Source organism: Schistocerca piceifrons, chromosome 6 (genome assembly GCF_021461385.2).
Source record: "Schistocerca piceifrons isolate TAMUIC-IGC-003096 chromosome 6, iqSchPice1.1, whole genome shotgun sequence".
NCBI classification, from domain to species: domain Eukaryota; kingdom Metazoa; phylum Arthropoda; class Insecta; order Orthoptera; family Acrididae; genus Schistocerca; species Schistocerca piceifrons.
In genome coordinates this window covers 574,508,938-574,529,458 of record NC_060143.1, presented here as the reverse complement: position 1 = coordinate 574,529,458, position 20,521 = coordinate 574,508,938, and the positions used below count along the sequence as shown (strand labels likewise).

Here is a 20,521-nt window from a genome sequence, read left to right as displayed (position 1 = left end):
TTGCCCCTGTCTTTTCCTCCTCCACCTCCTTCTTGTCTTGCCCCTGTTTCCTCCTCCTCCTCCTCCTCCTCCTCCTCCTCCTCCTCCTCCTCCTCCTCCTCCTCCTCCTCCTCCTCCTCCTCGTCTTGCCCCCGTCTCCTCCTCCTCCTCCTCCTCCTCCTCCTCCTCCTCCTCCTCGTCTTGCCCGTGTCTCCTCCTCCTCCTCCTCCTCCTCCTCCTCCTCCTCCTCCTCGTCTTGCCCCTGTCTCCTCCTCCTCCTCCTTGTCTTGCCCCTGTCTCCTCCTCCTCCTCCTCGTCTTGCCCCTGTCTCCTCCTCCTCCTCGTCTTGCCCCTGTCTCCTCCTCCTCCTCCTCGTCTTGCCCCTGTCTCCTCCTCCTCCTCCTCCTCGTCTTACCCCTGTCTCCTCCTCCTCCTCGTCTTGCCCCTGTCTCCTCCTCCTCCTCCTCCTCCTCCTCCTCCTCCTCCTCGTCTTGCCCCTGTCTCCTCCTCCTCCTCCTCCTCGTCTTGCCCCTGTCTCCTCCTCCTCCTCCTCCTCCTCCTCCTCCTCGTCTTGCCCCTGTCTCCTCCTCCTCCTCCTCCTCCTCCTCCTCGTCTTGCCCCTGTCTCCTCCTCCTCCTCCTTCTCCTCCTCGTCTTGCCCCTGTCTCCTCCTCCTCCTCCTCCTCCTCCTCGTCTTGCCCCTGTCTCCTCTTCCTCCTCCTCCTCCTCCTACTCCTCCTCCTCGTCTTGCCCCTGTCTCCTCTTCCTCCTCCTCCTCCTCCTCCTCCTCCTCCTCCTCGTCTTGTCCCTGTCTCCTCCTCCTCGTCTAGCCCCTGTCTCCTCCTCCTCCTCCTGTTCCTCCTCGTTCTCCTCCTTGTCTTGCCCCAGTCTCCTCCTCCTCGTCTTCCCCCTGTCTTCCCCCTGTCTCCTCCTCCTCCTCCTCCTCCTCCTCCTCCTCCTCCTCCTCCTCCTCCTCCTCCTCCTCTTCCTCGTCTAGGCCCTGTTTCCTCCTCCACCTCCTCCTCCTCGTCTAGGCCCTGTTTCCTCTTCCACCACCTCCTCCACCTCCTCCTCCTTCTCGTCTTGCCACTGTCTCCCTCTCCTCCTCATCTTGCCCCTGTCCTCCTCCTCCTCCTCCTCCTCCTCCTCCTCCTCCTCTTGCCCCTGTCCTCCCCTCCTCCTCCTCCTCTTGCCCCTGTCCTCCCCTCCTCCTCCTCCTATTGCCCCTGTCCTCCCCTCCTCCTCCTCCTCCTCCTCCTCCTCCTCCTCCTCCTCCTCCTCCTCCTCTTGCCCCTGTCCTCCACTCCTCCTCCTCCTCCTCCTCCTCCTCCTCCTCCTCTTGCCCCTGTCCTCCCCTCCTCCTCCTCCTCCTCCTCCTCTTGCCCCTGTCCTCCCCTCCTCCTCCTCCTCCTCCTCTTGCCCCTGTCCTCCCCTCCTCCTCCTCCTCCTCCTCTTGCCCCTGTCCCCTCCTCCTCCTCCTCCTCCTCCTCCTCTTGCCCCTGTCCTCCCATCCTCCTCCTCCTCCCCTCCCCTCCTCCTCCTCCTCTTCCTCTGCCTCCTCTTCCTCCTCTTCCTCCTCCTCTTCCTCTTGCCCCTGTCCTCCTCCTCCTCCTCCTCCTCCTCCTCCTCCTCCTCCTCCTCCTTCGTCGTCGTCTTGCCCCTGTTTACTACTCCTTCTCCACGTCTTGCCCCTGTCTCCTCTTCCTCCTCCGCCTCCTCCTCGTCCTGCCCCTGTGTCTCCCTCTTCCTCCTCCTCCTGCCCCTGTCTTCCCTTCCTCCTCCTCCACGTCTTGCTTCTGTCTCCCCCCCCTCCTCCTCCTCCTCCTCCTCCTCCTCCTCCTCCTCCTCCTCCATATCTTGCCCCTGTGTCTTTACCCCCATATGCATGTGCCATATATTTCACACATACTTGTACACTTAGTTCACAGGTACCTCTAGTGAACTGAACCCAGCAGTTTTGTGCTCATGCAGCTCAAATTTTATAACACATCATCTCCTGAACTACATGGTGTACAATGATATAATTTTGTACTTACATTTAGTGCCATATGTAGAAACTGTCTGTGAAATGTATTGCAAATAAAGTTAGGTGCAAAGAAATTAATAATTGAAACACATTGGATGATATAGCAGTTTCAATGCATCTTAGTGTTTATGATGTTATATCTCCTGAACTGTATGTCACACAATGATATAATTCTGCATGTACATTCAGTGATGTATGTGAATACTGCCTGCAAAATAGATCTTGAATACAGTTATTAGTAAAGAAACACTAAATTAAAATGTAATGCCTCATGTGGTTTACTGAATGAACATAGAAAATATAGTAAGCAACAAACTTTGTTAATTTCATCACTTTTTGTTGGTTGTCAGCAAGAAAGAGTTTATCATAGGTTTGAAATTACATTTTAAGATTGTTGCAAGTTACTAAGTGCTCTTGTTCTCAAATACTAGATGAATAAAGTCTGGATATTCATGCATTGTGGGCTGCACTTCTTTTCCCCCTCAATCCCATCCCAACCCCTTTGGCAGGTAGCCAGTTCTTACCCCAACAGCAATTCTTTCCAGGTAGCAAGTGAAATGTGTATCAAGTTTGGATGAAATCAGTCCAGTGGTTTAGAAGAATATTTTGAACATAATACATACATATGTATATACATACATCTTTATAATATGTATGTATGTATGTAGATATGGAACCAGATCAAATTCTTTCTGGTAGTCAAGGAGTGCTGTGTTTACCTGACTACTGGATGCATGTCTTTTAGGATGTTCTGTGAAAAAAGCATGAATTATGTTGTGTATGACCAATGTTTCTGGAATCTATACTGATTGGTATGGAGAAAGTCATTCTGCTCAACATACTTCATCATGATTGGGCTCAGTATATGTTTTACTATTCGACAGAAGATAGCAATCAAAGATATTACACAGTAATATTGTGGATCACTTCAGCTATCCTACTTGTAGAGGAGAGTGACATACGCTTTCTCCCATCTGTTGCACAATTTTTTGTTTGAGGACACTAACAGGTACTACGGCTTCCATTTCATTCAAGCTGAATTATAAGGAACACGCACAAATGAAAAAATTAATTTAACGGAAAGACATATTGAAATCCCTGTTTGATTAAAAAATCTTTTTGTGTGTAATGAAAACTTATGTTAACCTGTCATGTTCCACATCATTATGAAATGTCACATTCATGATCTATGGAACAAGTATTAATGTAATGTAATTAATATTGACAACATTAGTTTCGCACAGGTGTAATTCATATTACTCTTTGAACAAAACTTAATGATGAAGAAGTAGTCAGACACCTTGTTTACTAAGTCACAACTTTGGAAGTTTAAATGATACATAATTTAAACTTGTAACTCAGAAATTAAGTTTTGGAACAATATCTAATAAGTGTTTGAGTCTACATTACATAGATTTGTCTCAAATACTTTTTTAATTAAAATAACAACTTCTTATCCAGTAAAATGAAAGGAAGCAAGTAATAGTTTTTATGAACCTAAGTAATTATGACAATTATTGGAGTCTTAAGAAATGTTTTATTAATACAAAAATGCATTCTTGCAGCACACACTATATATGGTGAGATCATGTCCATTTCAAGACAGATTTTCAAAACTCTGCACACTTGAAGGTATTCCAGAAGAAAAATATGACTACAAATTTGATGTTCCTGTGTTGAACACCAGAACAGGTGTCTGGTATCAGAACATTTTTTGTGCAATATGTCACAATCAAGATGATGATTTAGCATCACTGACTTTAAAATTTGATTGTACAGACAATCTTACAGTGAACCAGGTATCAACCAACTGCCAATACAAATTTTAGAAAATAAGTGTGTATGAGCAAATATCAAAGAACATAGTAATTTAATGAGTGTGCAAAAATACTACTCCAATATTCTTAAAAAGCACTATTGCAATTATTGTAAAAAGTTTTCTAATGTACACAAACAGTAAATTGACGTGTTATTACACTGTAATTTATGCTTTATACAGGCAATAACTCATGGGCACTATGAACCACACAATCTTACGTGGAAAATGATAAATGATGTTGAAAGTCCAATGTGTAAATTAAATGTAGTGCTAGCTGATGATGGTGGTATCACAAAAGGCAGTAGACGCTGTATAAAACATGAACACAAATGTGCTGCAAATTGGACTGACATTGCAGTAAAAAAATTGTGCCATTCCTATTCATTTATTGTATATACTCTTAAATTTGGCAATAGACGTAAGGTAAGATTGGATTTATTTTGCTATTTTTTTCTCTGAGTAATTTACTTGTAAATTGTTACACTGAATCAGATGTTACCAGCTTTTCAGACAGAAAAAAACAATGCAGTGTGTGTGTAAAACTGATGTGATGGATGGTTTAGTACTGACAGCTTACAGTTTGTCATTTTTGTGGTTATCCTGAATAGTAAGTGCATTGATTACATGGTGACTGATTACCTTTATTCCTTCCATTATTTGTCCCCCATGAAGGACTTTTGAGTGTAGTGTTAATAGGTACTTCTGCATTAGACATAGGCATTGTAGGACATCACTCGGTAAATCAGGGGTGCACTACACAAAGGTAACAGCTACTCTTGTTACAGAGGACTTGTGGAATTCAAATGGAAGTTTTTTTAGGCTAGACAGTAGTTGCAGATCCTCTATGAACACTCACCAGTTGATAGGCAGAGACCAAAATCAGACTGTGTACAAACTACAGTTACTCAGGCTGTCAAAATTTTGACAGTAAAGTCTTGAAGTATCTGTAACAAAGTTCCTGAATTTACTGCTCTCCAGAAAATTGTTGCTCTCAAATTATTCTCAAAACTGAGGTCTTGCTGCAGCCCACTGTAGATTGCTCAGAACTGTTTAGAAAGACATGGCATGTATATCAAAAAGGAAGATTAGACAACACAGGAGAGGGAGCATTCATTGCAGTTGACAAAAATATTGTCTATTGATGTCAATAGAGTCTTTGAAGTTGTCTGGAAGCACGAAACAGGTTTAGGTGAACCCAAGTTATTTATTTTATGTGAAACTTCCTGTCAGATTAAAACTGTGTGGAAGACAAGAATCGAGCTTGGGGCCTTTGCCTGTTGCAGGCAAGTCCTCTATCAACTGAGTTAGCCAAGCACAATTCATGACCCACACTCTCAGCTTTAGCACTGTCAGCATCTCACTTCCTTCCTTCCTAAATTTACCGACATCTCCTGGAAGACTGGTGGGTCTGTCACCCCTGATTGAAAGGGTGTTGTGGATACAGGGCTTAGCCACAGCCCGGGGGCTGTTTCCAGAATGAATTTTTCAATCTGGAGCAGAGTTTGCACTGATATGAAACTTCCTGGCAAATGAAAACTCTGTGCTGAACTGAGATTAGAATTCAGGAACTTAGCCTTTTATGGGCAGGCGATCTGCCAACTGTCGCGAACATGGCGAGTTCAGGTGTGGAGCGAGCTTTCTGTGTGTTGGAGTTTGACAAAAACAAGTGTGCTACAGCTGTTCAATGGATGTTTAGAACCAAGTACAGTAAGAAGCCACCAACAAGGAATGCCATTTACCACTGGCACAACAAATTAGTTATGATGGGTTGCTTGGGCCTCGCAATGAAAAGCAGACATCCCAGTGTGAGTGAAGTGAATGTGGAGTGTGTACAATAGACATTCATAAGGAGCCCAAAGAAATCTGTGCGTTATTGAACTCGAAATGGCTCCAATGACAGTGTGGAAACTCCTGAAACAGAAACTGTCTATGAAACCATTCAAATTGGAGCTAGTGCAGAAGCTCAATGAAGACAACAAAGACAAGCGTTTTGAGTTTTGTTCGCAGTTGCAACAATTCAATGAGGATGTGGATGCCATTATTGATTGCTTAATTTTTAGTGACAGTCACTTTTCACGCTAATGGGAAAGTGAACAGGCATAATTGTCAAATATGGGGTACAAAACATCCACATGAATGCATTGAATTTGAGCGTGATTCACCAAAGATAAATTTTTTTGGGACTTGTCACGTCTAAAACTGTACGGACCATTCTTTTTCAACGAGAGCACTGTCACTGGATATTCCTACTTAGACATATTGCAGCAATGACTGATGTCTCAAATGCAATCGGACTCTCTGTTTATCTGTCTGCAGGATGAGGCTCCACCCCATTTTCATTGTGAAGTTTGCAGGTACCTGAACACGGAGCTGATGCATCGATGGATCGGCCGTGCTACAGAAGGGGACAGCTGTTTCATGAAATGGCCTCCCCGATCGCCAGATCTCACTCCATGTGGCTTTTTTCTGTGGGGACACGTTAAAGATTTGGTGTATGTACCGCCTCTACCATGTGACGTAGCAGAGCTCCAGGAGACAATACAGGAAGTGACTACCAAGTAACTCATGGTTTGCTTATCGAATGTTTATAAGAAAAAACTTTCAGATTTTTTCTTCAAAATGTAATATGTAAGACATCTGTACAATGTTTAGTTCTTGTGCAAGAAATAATTGAAAGTGTTCCTGGACTTGATGTACAGCCTGTATAAAGTTGATTAAGCTGAGCAGGAAGAATATCATAGGCTTGGAATCAGAAGGGGGCTGACTGAGGAAATGTTCTTGCATATTACCCTGTTTTCCACCTTTAAGCTCTCAGGTTTTCAAATCTCATCCAATGCAGTCCCCAACACTTAGTCTTTCCTTCTTATTCCATCTGGTAAGTCTCTCCTGACCCAGGTTTCTGGGTGACTTATGAACTCTAGACCTTTTTCTAAACCTCATCAAGCCTTTTTCTTCACCCCTATTCCTTACTCTTCAATCCTTCTGCTGGAAGAAGAAGAAGAAGAAGAAGAAGAAGAAGAAGAAGAGGAAGAAGAAGAAGAAGAGGCCACTGGCTCCAAAAGCTTGCATACGTAACCCTCTCTTATATGTGTGTTCTCCTGCTGCCACTTGGTGAATGGATTTTTATTCTATCCAATTACATTATATTTTCAACATCAACATATGATAGAAAAGTTAAAGGAAATTGGTTAGTCTCATATAACGGATTGTAATGATTGCTTTTCCATTGGCTGAAAGAGATTAAGTGCATATCAGAAAAGGAATTCCCACTGTACCCAAAAGATATCATACTGATATTGCATATAAACAGCATCATACCACCAAGTGGTACACTCTACAGCTTAACAAACTCAGGGTACTACCATTAATTCTGAAAGGTTAGTCTCATAAAAGTGTCTAGGACAAGGAAAATTACATAAATATGAGAAAACTCTACAGATCCAAAATAAGAACTGCTAAGTGCAGTGCAAGTGATGAGTATATTTTAAATTCCAAAGAAAAATCTTAAGTGGCCTGGAATGTCATTCGAAGGGAAATTAATAATTTCCATGTGTTATTGTGGGTATATGTTGACTGATTTTAATTTTTATTGTGATTCTTCACACAGCAACAAATCAATGAAAGACAGGAATGTAAACTTCACATCTTAGTCACCAAAATATTTTTCTTTTCTTTTTGTTGCAGTATTACAAGAATCCCCATTGTGCTCTTTGCAACTATGTGGAACCTGAAGAAATGAAATGCTTCATTGATGTATCACACAGAGCTCATCGTTTACCATCCTTGAGCTTAGTACTGGAATTAAACTGGGATCCAGATTCCCAAACCATGCAGCAAGCAAACTGCCAGTTGCCTCATGGAGTATATGACCCATTGCACAAGAAATGCATGCGAATAGAAGATGCTTGTGGTGATGACTACATGTTTGAAGATGGAAAATGTATCCCCAATCCAGACTGTCAAAAAAGGAAGACAAGGAGCCACACAAATCAAAGCAGTATTTTAAGTGTTTCTTGCTTTGTAATAACACTTGCACCAAATGAATATATTCTTGTAAATGACAGCATTCAGCTGACTCTGAATACTTCTACTGCAGTGATACCAAATGGATTGTTTGAGATTTTTGACAATGGTTATGCAAAAGTCTGCAATGTATTTGACATTCCTTATTCTAAGGACATATTTAAAGGATACGTGTCAACTGTGTGTCTTTCATTATCAGTGATTTGCCTCATATTACATAGTGCCATATTCTGTTTAGTTCCAAAACTGCGCAATCTTCCAGCTATGAACCTCTTTTCCCTGACAACAGCACTACTTCTTGTACAGTTAATATTTCTGTTGGGTATATATCCAGTTGTGCCTGTACCTCATTCCCTGTGTGTTACAATAGCAATCCTCATTCATTATCTATTTCTTTCCTCATTTTTTTGGATGAATGTTATGAGTTTAGACATATGGAGGACCTTTGGAGTGAAAGGGTATTCTTCTGGTACAAGATGTCATTACTGGAAGTATGCAATCTATGCTTGGGGAATTCCATTGCTGATAGTTGTTCTTGCTGTTGTATTTGATAATACCTCTACATTTCCAATGCACTTAAGACCAAATTATGCTGTACATAAAATGACTTGCTGGTTTGGAAGCCCACTCGGATTGTTGATATATTTTGTAGCTCCTATGTTTGTAATAGTTGTTATAAATATTGTACTCTTTGGGATAACTATTTACAGACTAAATGAAATGAAACTCAGTATAAAATTCATAAAACGAAAAAGAAAAAATGAAAACTGTGAAACATCACAGTCAACTCGACAAACAATGCCAGTGCAGGCATCTGGAGGTATTTCTGGCAACAGAGATAAAATACGTTTTTATTTGTATCTAAAACTATTTATTATTATGGGACTAACTTGGGTATCAGGAATAATTGCAATATTCTCAGAGGTTGAGGCAGTTTGGTACATTTTTGTTATCTTAAATGGTCTTCAGGGTACCTTTATCTTCTTCATGTTTGATTTTAAACAAAAAATTGGTAGCCTGTTATGGGAAAAGTTGTTTGGTGGGAAATTTGAACAACCAAATTTTCTTAAAAACTTCAGTGTCTCAGGAAAGCAAGCAACAAATACAAGAAGTACAGCATCATCACAGACAAAATCATGCAGTGTCAGCAGTTCACGTAGTGTCTCATCTGACAAAATGACTGTCCTAAGGATGTCATCATCAGAAAATATGGAATCAAATAAGAGGAAACTGGAACCAGAAGAGGTGAGTTAAGATAGGGTTTTTTCTGTTTTTTTTTATTTTATTTTATTTCTTTTATTTTTAGTTATGTAGCTTACAGTCTTCAGTGTCATTAACAGGTGTAATAATAGCAATAGAATAGTGGTATCTTATTAGGGTCCATAATTATGGCCAAATGAAAAGCTGTTCTTATATATATATATATATATATATATATATATATATATATACACACACACACACACACACACACACACACACACACACACACACACACACACACACACCCTCTGGCTCCTACCCTTGTAACCGCCCCCGGTGTAAAACCTGTCCCATGCACCCCCCCACCACCACCACCTACTCCAGTCCTGTAACCCGGAAGGTGTACACGATCAAAGCCAGAGCCACGTGTGAAAGCACCCACGTGATTTACAAACTGACCTGCCTACACTGTGAAGCATTCTATGTGGGAATGACCAGCAACAAACTGTCCATTCGCATGAATGGACACAGGCAGACAGTGTTTGTTGGTAATGAGGATCACCCTGTGGCTAAACATGCGTTGGTGCACGGCCAGCATATCTTGGCACAGTGTTACACTGTCCGGGTTATCTGGATACTTCCCACTAACACCAACCTGTCAGAACTCCGGAGATGGGAACTTGCCCTTCAGTATATCCTCTCTTCTCGTTGTCCACCAGGCCTCAACCTCCGCTAATTTCAAGTTGCTGCCACTCATACCTCACCTGTCTTTCAACAACATCTTTGCCTCTTTACTTCCACCTCGACTGACATGTCTGCCCAAACTCTTTGCCTTTACAAATGTCTGCTTGTGTCTGTGTATGTGCGGATGGATATGTGTGTGTGTGTGTGTGTGTGTGTGTGTGTGTGTGTGTGTGTGTGTGTGTGTGTGTGTGTGTGTGTGTGTGTGTGCGCGAGTGTATACCTGTCCTTTTTTCCCCCTAAGGTAAGTCTTTCAGCTCCCGGGATTGGAATGACTCCTTACCCTCTCCCTTAAAACCCACATCCTTTCATCTTTCCCTCTCCTTCCCTCTTTCCTGACAAAGCAACCAGGGGTTGCGAAAGCTCGAATTTTGTGTGTATGTTTGTGTTTCTATCGACCTGCCAGCGCTTTTGTTTGGTAAGTATCATCATCTTTGTGTGTGTGTCCATATATATATATATATATATATATATATATATATATATACACACACACACACACACACACACACACACACACACACACACACACACACACACACTCCTGAAAATGGAAAAAAGAACACATTGACACCGGTGTGTCAGACCCACCATACTTGCTCCGGACACTGCGAGAGGGCTGTACAAGCAATGATCACACGCACGGCACAGCGGACACACCAGGAACCGCGGTGTTGGCCGTCGAATGGCGCTAGCTGCGCAGCATTTGTGCACCGCCGCTGTCAGTGTCAGCCAGTTTGCCGTGGCATACGGAGCTCCATCGCAGTCTTTAACACTGGTAGCTTGCCGCGACAGCGTGGACGTGAACCGTATGTGCAGTTGACGGACTTTGAGCGAGGGCGTATAGTGGGCATGCGGGAGGCCGGGTGGACGTACCGCCGAATTGCTCAACACGTGGGGCGTGAGGTCTCCACAGTACATCGATGTTGTCGCCAGTGGTCGGCGGAAGGTGCACGTGCCCGTCGACCTGGGACCAGACCGCAGCGACGCACGGATGCACGCCAAGACCGTAGGATCCTACGCAGTGCCGTAGGGGACCGCACCGCCACTTCCCAGCAAATTAGGGTCACTGTTGCTCCTGGGGTATCGGCGAGGACCATTCGCAACCGTCTCCATGAAGCTGGGCTACGGTCCCGCACACCGTTAGGCCGTCTTCCGCTCAAGCCCCAACATCGTGCAGCCCGCCTCCAGTGGTGTCGCGACAGGCGTGAATGGAGGGACGAATGGAGACGTGTCGTCTTCAGCGATGAGAGTCGCTTCTGCCTTGGTGCCATTGATGGTCGTATGCGTGTTTGGCACCGTGCAGGTGAGCGCCACAGTCAGGACTGCATACGACCGAGGCACACAGGGCCAACACCCGGCATCATGGTGTGGGGAGCGATCTCCTACACTGGCCGTACACCGCTGGTGATCGTCGAGGGGACACTGAATAGTGCACGGTACATCCAAACCGTCATCGAACCCATCGTTCTACCATTCCTAGACCGGCAAGGGAACTTGCTGTTCCAACAGGACAATGCACGTCCGCATGTATCCCGTGCCACCCAACGTGCTCTAGAAGGTGTGAGTCAACTACCCTGGCCAGCAAGATCTCCGGATCTGTCCCCCATTGAGCATGTTTGGGACTGGATGAAGCGTCGTCTCACGCGGTCTGCACGTCCAGCACGAACGCTGGTCCAACTGAGGCGCCAGGTGGAAATGGCATGGCAAGCCGTTCCACAGGACTACATCCAGCATCTCTACGATCGTCTCCATGGGAGAATAGCAGCCTGCATTGCTGCGAAAGGTGGATATACACTGTACTAGTGCCGACATTGTGCATGCTCTGTTGCCTGTGTCTATGTGCCTGTGGTTCTGTCAGTGTGATCATGTGATGTATCTGACCCCAGGAATGTGTCAATAAAGTTTCCCCTTCCTGGGACAATGAATTCACAGTGTTCTTATTTCAATTTCCAGGAGTGTATATATATATATATATATATATATATATATATATATATATATATATAAATACAAAGATGAGGTGACTTACCGAACAAAAACGCTGGCAGGTCGATAGACACACAAACAAACACAAACATACACACAAAATTCAAGCTTTCGCAACAAATTGTTGCCTCATCCACATCAAACGGTCCCTTCCCTACAGCCTAGGTCTTCATGGCAAACGAATCTGCTCCAGTCCGGAATCCCTGAATCATTACACCAACAACCTGAAAACAGCTTTCGCATCCCGCAACTACCCTCCCGACCTGGTACAGAAGCAAATAACCAGAGCCACTTCCTCGTCCCCTCAAACCCAGAATCCCCCACAGAAGAACCACAAAAGTGCCCCACTTGTGACAGGATACTTTCCGGGACTGGACCAGACTCTGAATGTGGCTCTCCAGCAGGGATACGACTTCCTCAAATCCTGCCCTGAAATGAGATCCATCCTTCATGAAATCCTCCTCACTCCGCCAAGAGTGTCTTTCCGCCGTCCACCTAACCTTCGTAACCTGTTAGTTCATCCCTATGAAATCCCCAAACCACCTTCCCTACCCTCTGGCTCCTATCCTTGTAACCGCCCCCGATGCAAAACCTGTCCCATGCACCCTCCCACCACTACCTACTCCAGTCCTGTAACCCGGAAGGTGTACACGATCAAAGGCAGAGCCACGTGTGAAAGCACCCACGTGATTTACCAACTGACCTGTCTACACTGTGACGCATTCTATGTGGGAATGACCAGCAACAAACTGTCCATTCGCATGAATGGACACAGGCAGACAGTGTTTGTTGGTAATGAGGATCACCCTGTGGCTAAACATGCCTTGGTGCACGGCCAGCACATCTTGGCACAGTGTTACACCGTCCGGGTTATCTGGATACTTCCCACCAACACCAACCTATCCGAACTCCGGAGATGGGAACTTGCCCTTCAGTATATCCTCTCTTCTCGTCATCCGCCAGGCCTCAATCTCCGCTAATTTCAAGTTGCCGCCACTCATACCTCACCTGTCTTTCAACAACTTCTTTGCCTCTACACTTCTGCCTCGACTGACATCTCTGCCCAAACTCTTTGTCTTTAAATATGTCTGCTTGTGTCTGTATGTGTGGATGGATATGTGCGTGTGTGCGAGTGTATACCTGTCCTTTTTTCCCCCTAAGGTAAGTCTTTCCGCTCCCGGGATTGGAATGACTCCTTACCCTCTCCTTTAAAACCCACTTCCTTTCGTCTTCCCCTCTCCTTCCCTCTTTCCTGATGAGGCAACAATTTGTTGCGAAAGCTTGAATTTTGTGTGTATGTTTGTGTTTGTTTGTGTGTCTATATATATATATATATATTCATTCAGTGACCTAAAATAAATGCTACATAATTATTTCTGACTCTTTCTCACTTTAATTATGAAGTAGATATGTAATGAAATAATAATGAATTTGTTTCAGCATCAGCTTTTTGGCTTTTTTAGGTTAAAAACAACTTCTTTGTGAACAAATTAATCTAGATTTTTATAAGTTTCTCATTCAAACTCTTCAAAACCTCAAAAGACTTGTACATCAAGAAATTTTTTAATCTAAAAATAGCAAAACAACTGAATTGAAGGCATAAATTCATAATTGCACCATCAGACAATATCCAAAACTGCTACATCTTCACGTCCAAAATTCACAAATGGCAAGTTGACTAAGAGGATTAACCAAACAACAACACTGGATCAGAATGTTCTGAAGAGAGAAATGAGGCACACAGGAAGAGCATGAAAGAAATATGGGAACAAAGGAAGGAAAACACCCACCTCAGTACTTTTCATGTTTCTAATAATAATAATAATAATAACAAATTGCATATCAAACTCATAAATATAGTAATATGTAAAATAAGGGAAAGCAGTCAGTCATCTGTAGCGGACTGTTACATGGAGAACAGAGCAAGGTGGCGAAGTTGTTAGTATACTGGACTCGCATTCAGGAGGACAATGGTTCAAACCCGAATCTGGCACTCCTGATTCAGGTTTTCCATGATTTCCCTAAAGCGCCTCAGGCAAATTCCAGGATGGTTCCTTTGAAACGGCATGGTCTATTTCCCTCCCCATCCTTCCATAAACTGATGGGACCAATGACCTTGCTGTTTGATTCCCTCCCCCAAATCACGCAACCAACCAATATATAGAGCACATCAACATGTAACAGGAAATAGCATTTACACTAGTTTTCGAGTTCTTGAAAGGAGTTTCCTGAACTGAAGGTGGTGGGGAGTTGACATGGAAGGACACAAGGAGGGGGAAACAGGGAAAGAGACAGCTCTTTGGATAGGTGACTCTGCAGCCACACAACAAGGTGAAAGGGGTGCAGAGGGTCCAGCAAACAGAGGCAGAGAGAGAGAGAGAGAGAGAGAGAGAGAGAGAGAGAGAGAGAGAGAGAGAGAGAGAGAGGGGGGGGGGGGGGGGGGTTGCAGAATAGTGGTGGGTGAAGGCTGTGCCCAATCTGGATGGGGAAGGAGAGGTGTGGACATGAGAGAGAAGGGAAAAGGTAAAGTGAGGCAGTGGCAACAGGTTAGCAGAGATCTAGGCCAGCTGGACTGCAATAAAATAGGATACAATGAAGAGAGATGCCCATCTGCACATTTCAAAGAAACTTGTGCTGGAAGGGAGCATCCAAATGGCCCATGTAGTGTAGCTGCTGTTGAAATCATTTGTGTTGTGTCATGTGAACGGTCAAGTTTGCAGTCTCCCATAATTTGGCAGTAGCCATTTATGCAAGTGGACAGTTGGTTATAGTTATGCCCACACAGAATACTTTAAAGTAATTGCAGCATAGCTGATGTATAACATGCCTGTTGCCACATGTGACACTGCCTGTTGTAGGGTAAGAATTGCCTGTGACTGTGGTAGGTGGTGATGGGTAGGTGTGTGGGACAGGTCTTGCACCTGAGCCAATGATGGGGGAATGACCCAATGGGTGCAGATTTGGAATAGGGATGAACAAGTATATTCTGTAGATTGAATGGGCAGAAGAACACTACTTTGGCTGATGTGTGTTGGATATGGGGTAGGATGTCCCGCATGTCAGGGCATGAGGAGGGCTACAGCTCTGGTGGAGGTTGTGGCTGAACTTTTCAAGGCCAAGATAATATTGGTGATCGCAGGAGTGCTGATAGGTAGCTAGTTAATAGGTTTACTGGTGTTTGTGGAAGAGCTGGTAGGATAGTGTGTGTCAGAAAAAGCTCTGGTAAGGTTATCAATATATTTTGATGACTCCTGCATTCCACTGGAGACACAGCATCCGTGGGTAGCAAGGCTGAAAGGAAGAGATGTTTTGATTTGGAATGGATGACAACTGTCAGAGGAGGTGCTGTTGATGGTTCGTATGGACATATATATTTATACAGGCATCTTAGAGGTGGAGATTGGCGTCTGCCAAGGTGGCTCGACGAGTTGAGAAAGATCAGTTGAAGTGGATATGGGAGTAGGTGTGTTGGAGGATAGAGCAAAGGTTATCCTTGCCATGAGCCTAGATTTTGAAAATGTCACCAGTGAATCTGTACCAGACAAGAGGTTTTAGATGTTGACTGGGCAGGTGAGATTCCTCAAGATGACCCATGAGTAAGCTGATCACTTCCATCACAGCCTTTATACAGTTCCTGTCTTGTTACTACCAGAAATCTTGCTAGTCACTGTGGATGCGACATCCTTGTACACCAACATCCCCATCTCCATGCCTGTGCCCGGGCCCGGGCCCATGGCCTTGTGGCGCTGGCACACAACCTTTCCCAATATGCCCCTGACACCAAACCTACAATCTTTTTCTTAATCCTCCCAGCCAACCACATCCCGATCCATAGTTATTTCACTTGTGAAGGTCAAAACTGTAAAATGAAATCTGGTACTACCACGGAGCTTTAATGGCACCACCCTACACCAACTTATTAATGGGCACTCTGGAGGAATCTTGCAAAGTATTGCCTGTACAGAGATTATTGATGCTTGAGTAGAGTTTTCATTGTGCCTACAAATGGGCATGCAGTGCCTTGACAAAATTGATGACAAAGCAAGAAGAGTTTCTGTTGTTCGGAATGTGCAAGGTGTTTATCTTTTGTCACAGTACAGCATGTGTTTAGAAGGAATTATGGAAAAGAAGCACTATGTAAACAGAGTATTTTGCATTGCTACCAACAATTTAGGAACACAGGTTGTCTCTACAAACAGAAAAATGCTGATTGACCAAGTGTAACAGACGCGACTGTAGAGGGGCTGAGGAAAAATTCTATAAGCAGTCTAAAAAATTCAAAGGTCCATTCAAGCCACAAACTTAGAATACTGCAGCAAACTGTGTGGAAGATTTTGTGAGAGCAGTTACATTTCAGACTGTCTCATCTGCAGGTCATGCAGTTAAAACTGAAAGATTATGACCAGTGCCTTCCGATTTGCATCACAATGTGGGAATGAACCAAACTGTGAGTGTGTTCACATGGAAAATCCTCATGAAATTGTGATGCTTGAATAAGATTTGCTAAAGATTGTTTCTTGTGAAATGTCACAGGCAAAGCTGTATGCACAATTTTTCTTCTGTGAGAATACTATGTTGGCTATCTCTTACCTGAATTTTTTGCAGTTGGAGTTATTTCCACAGCTGCTAGCTGATACTGTAAATTTCATCATCTAATTATATGGTGCAACTGTCACTGGAGCATCAGTCAATGTTTGTTTCTACCTAAATGACAAATTCTTCATTACTCCACTGGAATTAGCAGTGAAGATGATGTGGCTCTATTGCCTTAGGTCCCCAGGTCATCTGACCTAATACCTTGTGCTGCTTTATTTTAGGGGTACATTAAGGTCCATGATTACATATCACTTGCCAGTAACACTAGAACTTCTCAGAGAATGCATCAGTACTGCTGTGATTATCAAAAGGATGTTGCTGCAAAAGGTATGGAATGAACTTGACTATGACGTGGACGTGTGTCGTGTGACCTGAGAACGTTTGTAGAGTGCAAAACGTAAACTTACTGACTCTACAATTCTATTCATACATCAATCACATTTGTACATGCAATACTTTGGAAGAATATAGAGCTTTGAAAATGAATCAATCATTACTAGTAGCCCCCGTAACTTAACAAGTGTATTGTCTACAGAAAAATTCTTACAACTTCATGTTATTTCTTCAATAATGTTACCAAATAACTGATATAAACAATATTCATTTCAGAAAGTTCTGTTACATTTTAGAATGTGTTTTTCAATAAGCAATGAAGAATATTGATTTTAAAAGATATTGTATAGGAAAGAAGAAACAGATTTTGAAAATATGCTAAAGAATTGAGGAATAAATGCTACTTTTGTGAATTTCCAGTCATGGGATATTAAAGCTCAGTTTTCCGCTAGTGTATGGCTTGTGCCTGTTCTCTGGTGTAATAATCACTTAATTTCCTTTTAATGTAATGTAATGCTGCATAGATATATAGTTTTACAACAGTCAGAATCTTCAGTTTGACGAAGAAGGCAAAATAGTGTATTTTAAGCCTTGTTTATACTAGAAGGAATGGAAGTGAATACAAGCGAATGAGTATTCACAATACAATTTCCTGGGGTCTGTAAGTTTACCACTATTCTGTTCACTGAAGGGAACAGAGACTAATATGAGAAAACTAATGTTGATGGATATGTTTCAGTTTTTTTTCTCTTCCACCACAACCTCCCACCCCCAGGTAACTCATTAAGGCAAAGTTGTTAGTCATTCCTTATGGCACATTGTAGTCATGATACAAAACAGGTATGTTCAAATTGATTTATTCTGTATGGCAAGCATGCTGTTGTTAATGAAAGAAGCAAATAGCATAAATATCAGATGTGTATTTGTCAGAATTTTTGGGAAAATGTGATGGTTGCCCGGCTTTGTCAGTCACAGCTTCATCCCTTGCCGGTCCTGTTCAAAAACTTCACCTGTATGTCAGCTGATGATTTTCATTTGTTTCTTGCTATAACTGAGCCAAAGATTGCAAATCAGGAAACAAATTATAGTTGACTATAACCCTCTGAAGAGAGGCTAGCATTGGCTCCTGATTCCTAGCAACTGGGGACAGTAACACTAGTCATAAGCACTTAAGTCATACTTAAATTACATCTTTATTCAAAGTAATTCCTAATTTCTGTAGGCCAAATGCAAAGCACTCAATGTTTTTATTAAAATAAGTTCAAGAGAGATAATGTAAATAAAAATGGTTAATGTAATGCAAAAAAGATCTGCCTTGCAGGATATTTGACGATATGATCAGAGGAAAAATGATTTAATTCATACAGCTGCTTTACTGAAAACTCATAAAATAATTGTGAAACTGTGGTGTAATTACAGGCACCTTACATGTATACCATGTGAGTAGTAATGAGGTTTCCCATATATTTCAGTTTTGCATCAGTCAGCAGTTTTTATTTTCAGTGGCTTTTATGTTGCTGATAAATGTTACACAACTTTAATGCAAAGTAAATAAAGAAACTGTTTGTGGAAATAAAAACCACATCAAAACAGTCTTCACCTCATTATCTGAAGAATATGTAATTGATGTGCTGCAAGGAGAGGGTGTTGGCTATATTAGTTCAGCTGCCTAGTTTGATAAAAAAAGACAGCCTGGAATAAAAGCTACTGAAATTTTAATTATAGTTTTGAACATGGCTATTACAGTAATGAGTGATTCCATATATTCACCAAAGCTGTAGCATGGTGGCTTTGTCTCTTGTTTGACACACTCCTTTTGATACTGTCACTATCATCTTTTATTATGTTTTCAGCACCAACAAATTCATGATGTGCTTTCTTGCTCTCTTTTGTCTTTCTTCTTTCTTTGTGGTGGACTCCTACATTGTGTTGATGTAGGTGTTCCATTCCAGGTAATGTGGTTTTGGATATAACCAAGTTAATCATCACACATCCCTTCATAACACTTCCAGAACTGTTGCATCTTCCTCAACCCCTAAACTGTGTTAGGTGTCTCCTAGAAAAAAAAAGCAATGTTCATGACTTAGTGAAACCTTTCTAAGACAAAATTTGTTTTCTATAATGTTAGAAGTATTATTACCCACATTCTCAAATTAAGATATGATACTAAGATTCACATAGGGTCTGGACAATAAGCACTTAGTGGTTTGTTTTTATACAACCTATTTAGATTAATAAAGAAAACAAGTAGTAACTCATTCATTAGGAGTAGCATTGATACACTTTACAGCTTTCTATGTGTGCGAGTGAATGGCTAAAGGTTTCACAAGTCTTTGAGGAGGAGGCACTACTAGTAGGTAGGAGGAGAAATGTACACTTCTGTATTTGTCAATGACCACACATTTACTCTACATGAATGATTATTGAAACTCCACCTAGAAGAAGATGGCTGAATTTTAACAAATGTTTGTTCAGCTACAGGCCATACAATGGGGAAAGCAGTGGAGAATGCTTTTGCCTTCTTGGAACTGTGTTGTTAGACAGTGGCAGTTGTATTGCTCATGTGCAAGATTATACATATCTGCATATTTTTCTACACAGTAACAAGATCCCCAGAAATGTTTATACACCCAGAAGAACAGTAGCTTAAGAGAAAGATAATGGAAGTTTTTTCAGGCAGCTGGCAATAAGGCTTACAAAAAATTGGATCTTTCTTGCCTCTGAGAATCTGTGTTACATAAATTATGCAAGAAATTTGCAGAGATAGCATTAAAATTGCACAATCTTTTAACTCGGGTAATATTTTACAATTCTATATTTTGAGGGTGAGGTAGTAGTCCTGCGATCAGATGTTAGTCCTGAGCAACTCTACATGCAGTCAGATATAGTTTTCCAGAGTTGCAACTTCCTTATATATAACAGCATCATCCACAAACAGCACTCTGTGCTTCCAACATAGTCCACTGTGCCATTTATATGTGTAGAGGCTGCCAATGGAAATAATACTGTGAACCCCTCCTTTATACCCATGAAACACTGAAATTATTCTTCATTCAAATTTTTAAGAACTTACTCCTTTAAGATATCACTAAAAATATACCATTTTGAGGTCTCATCCATGTTCCTCAAAAATGTAGATGATTATTTTTAAACTAACAAACTTTTTAATTGTATATAAAAACAAAGATGAGGTGACTTACCGAACAAAAGCGCTGGCAGGTCGATAGACACACAAACAAACACAAACATACACACAAAATTCAAGCTTTCGCAACAAACTGTTGCCTCATCAGGAAAGAGGGAAGGAGAGGGGAAGACGAAAGGAAGTGGGTTTTAAAGGAGAGGGTAAGGAGTCATTCCAATCCCGGGAGCGGAAAGACTTACCTTAGGGGGAAAAAAGGACAGGTATACACTCGCACATATCCATCCACACATACAGACACAAGCAGACATATTTAAAGACAAAGAGTTACTTTTTAATTGTCTACAAAAGAGACTAGTCCTTCCACTTGTCCCAAATAGAATGGGCACTGACTAGTGGAAACTAATTAAGGAATACCAGGCCATATTCATATCTTGTGTGGTCACTGCCTCCCCCCCCCCCCCCCCCCCCCCCCCCCACACACACCACACCAAATCCCTCTCCCCATCTTCTTTTTACCTTTGCCCACTTCACCTGAAACAACTCCTCACCCCAGCTGAGCAGCAGTGCACAGTGCAGGTACAGTCTTGTTGGCTGAGTCAGTGCATGTCTGCTTGTGTCTGTATGTGTGGATGGATATGTGCGTGTGTGCGAGTGTATACCTGTCCTTT

General features: G+C 42.5%; 1 protein-coding gene across 1 annotated transcript in view; it reads left to right on the top strand.

Annotated features, from left to right (window-relative positions):
• The window catches only part of LOC124803064, a 102,563-nt gene that overhangs the window by 59,780 nt on the left and 22,262 nt on the right, over nucleotides 1–20,521 (top strand). Inside the window, exons 4-6 of the mRNA XM_047264191.1 lie at nucleotides 3,570–3,803; nucleotides 4,004–4,246; nucleotides 7,508–9,091. Coding sequence (XP_047120147.1) covers nucleotides 3,570–3,803; nucleotides 4,004–4,246; nucleotides 7,508–9,091 — 2,061 coding nt within the window. The remainder of the gene's footprint in view (nucleotides 1–3,569; nucleotides 3,804–4,003; nucleotides 4,247–7,507; nucleotides 9,092–20,521) is intronic.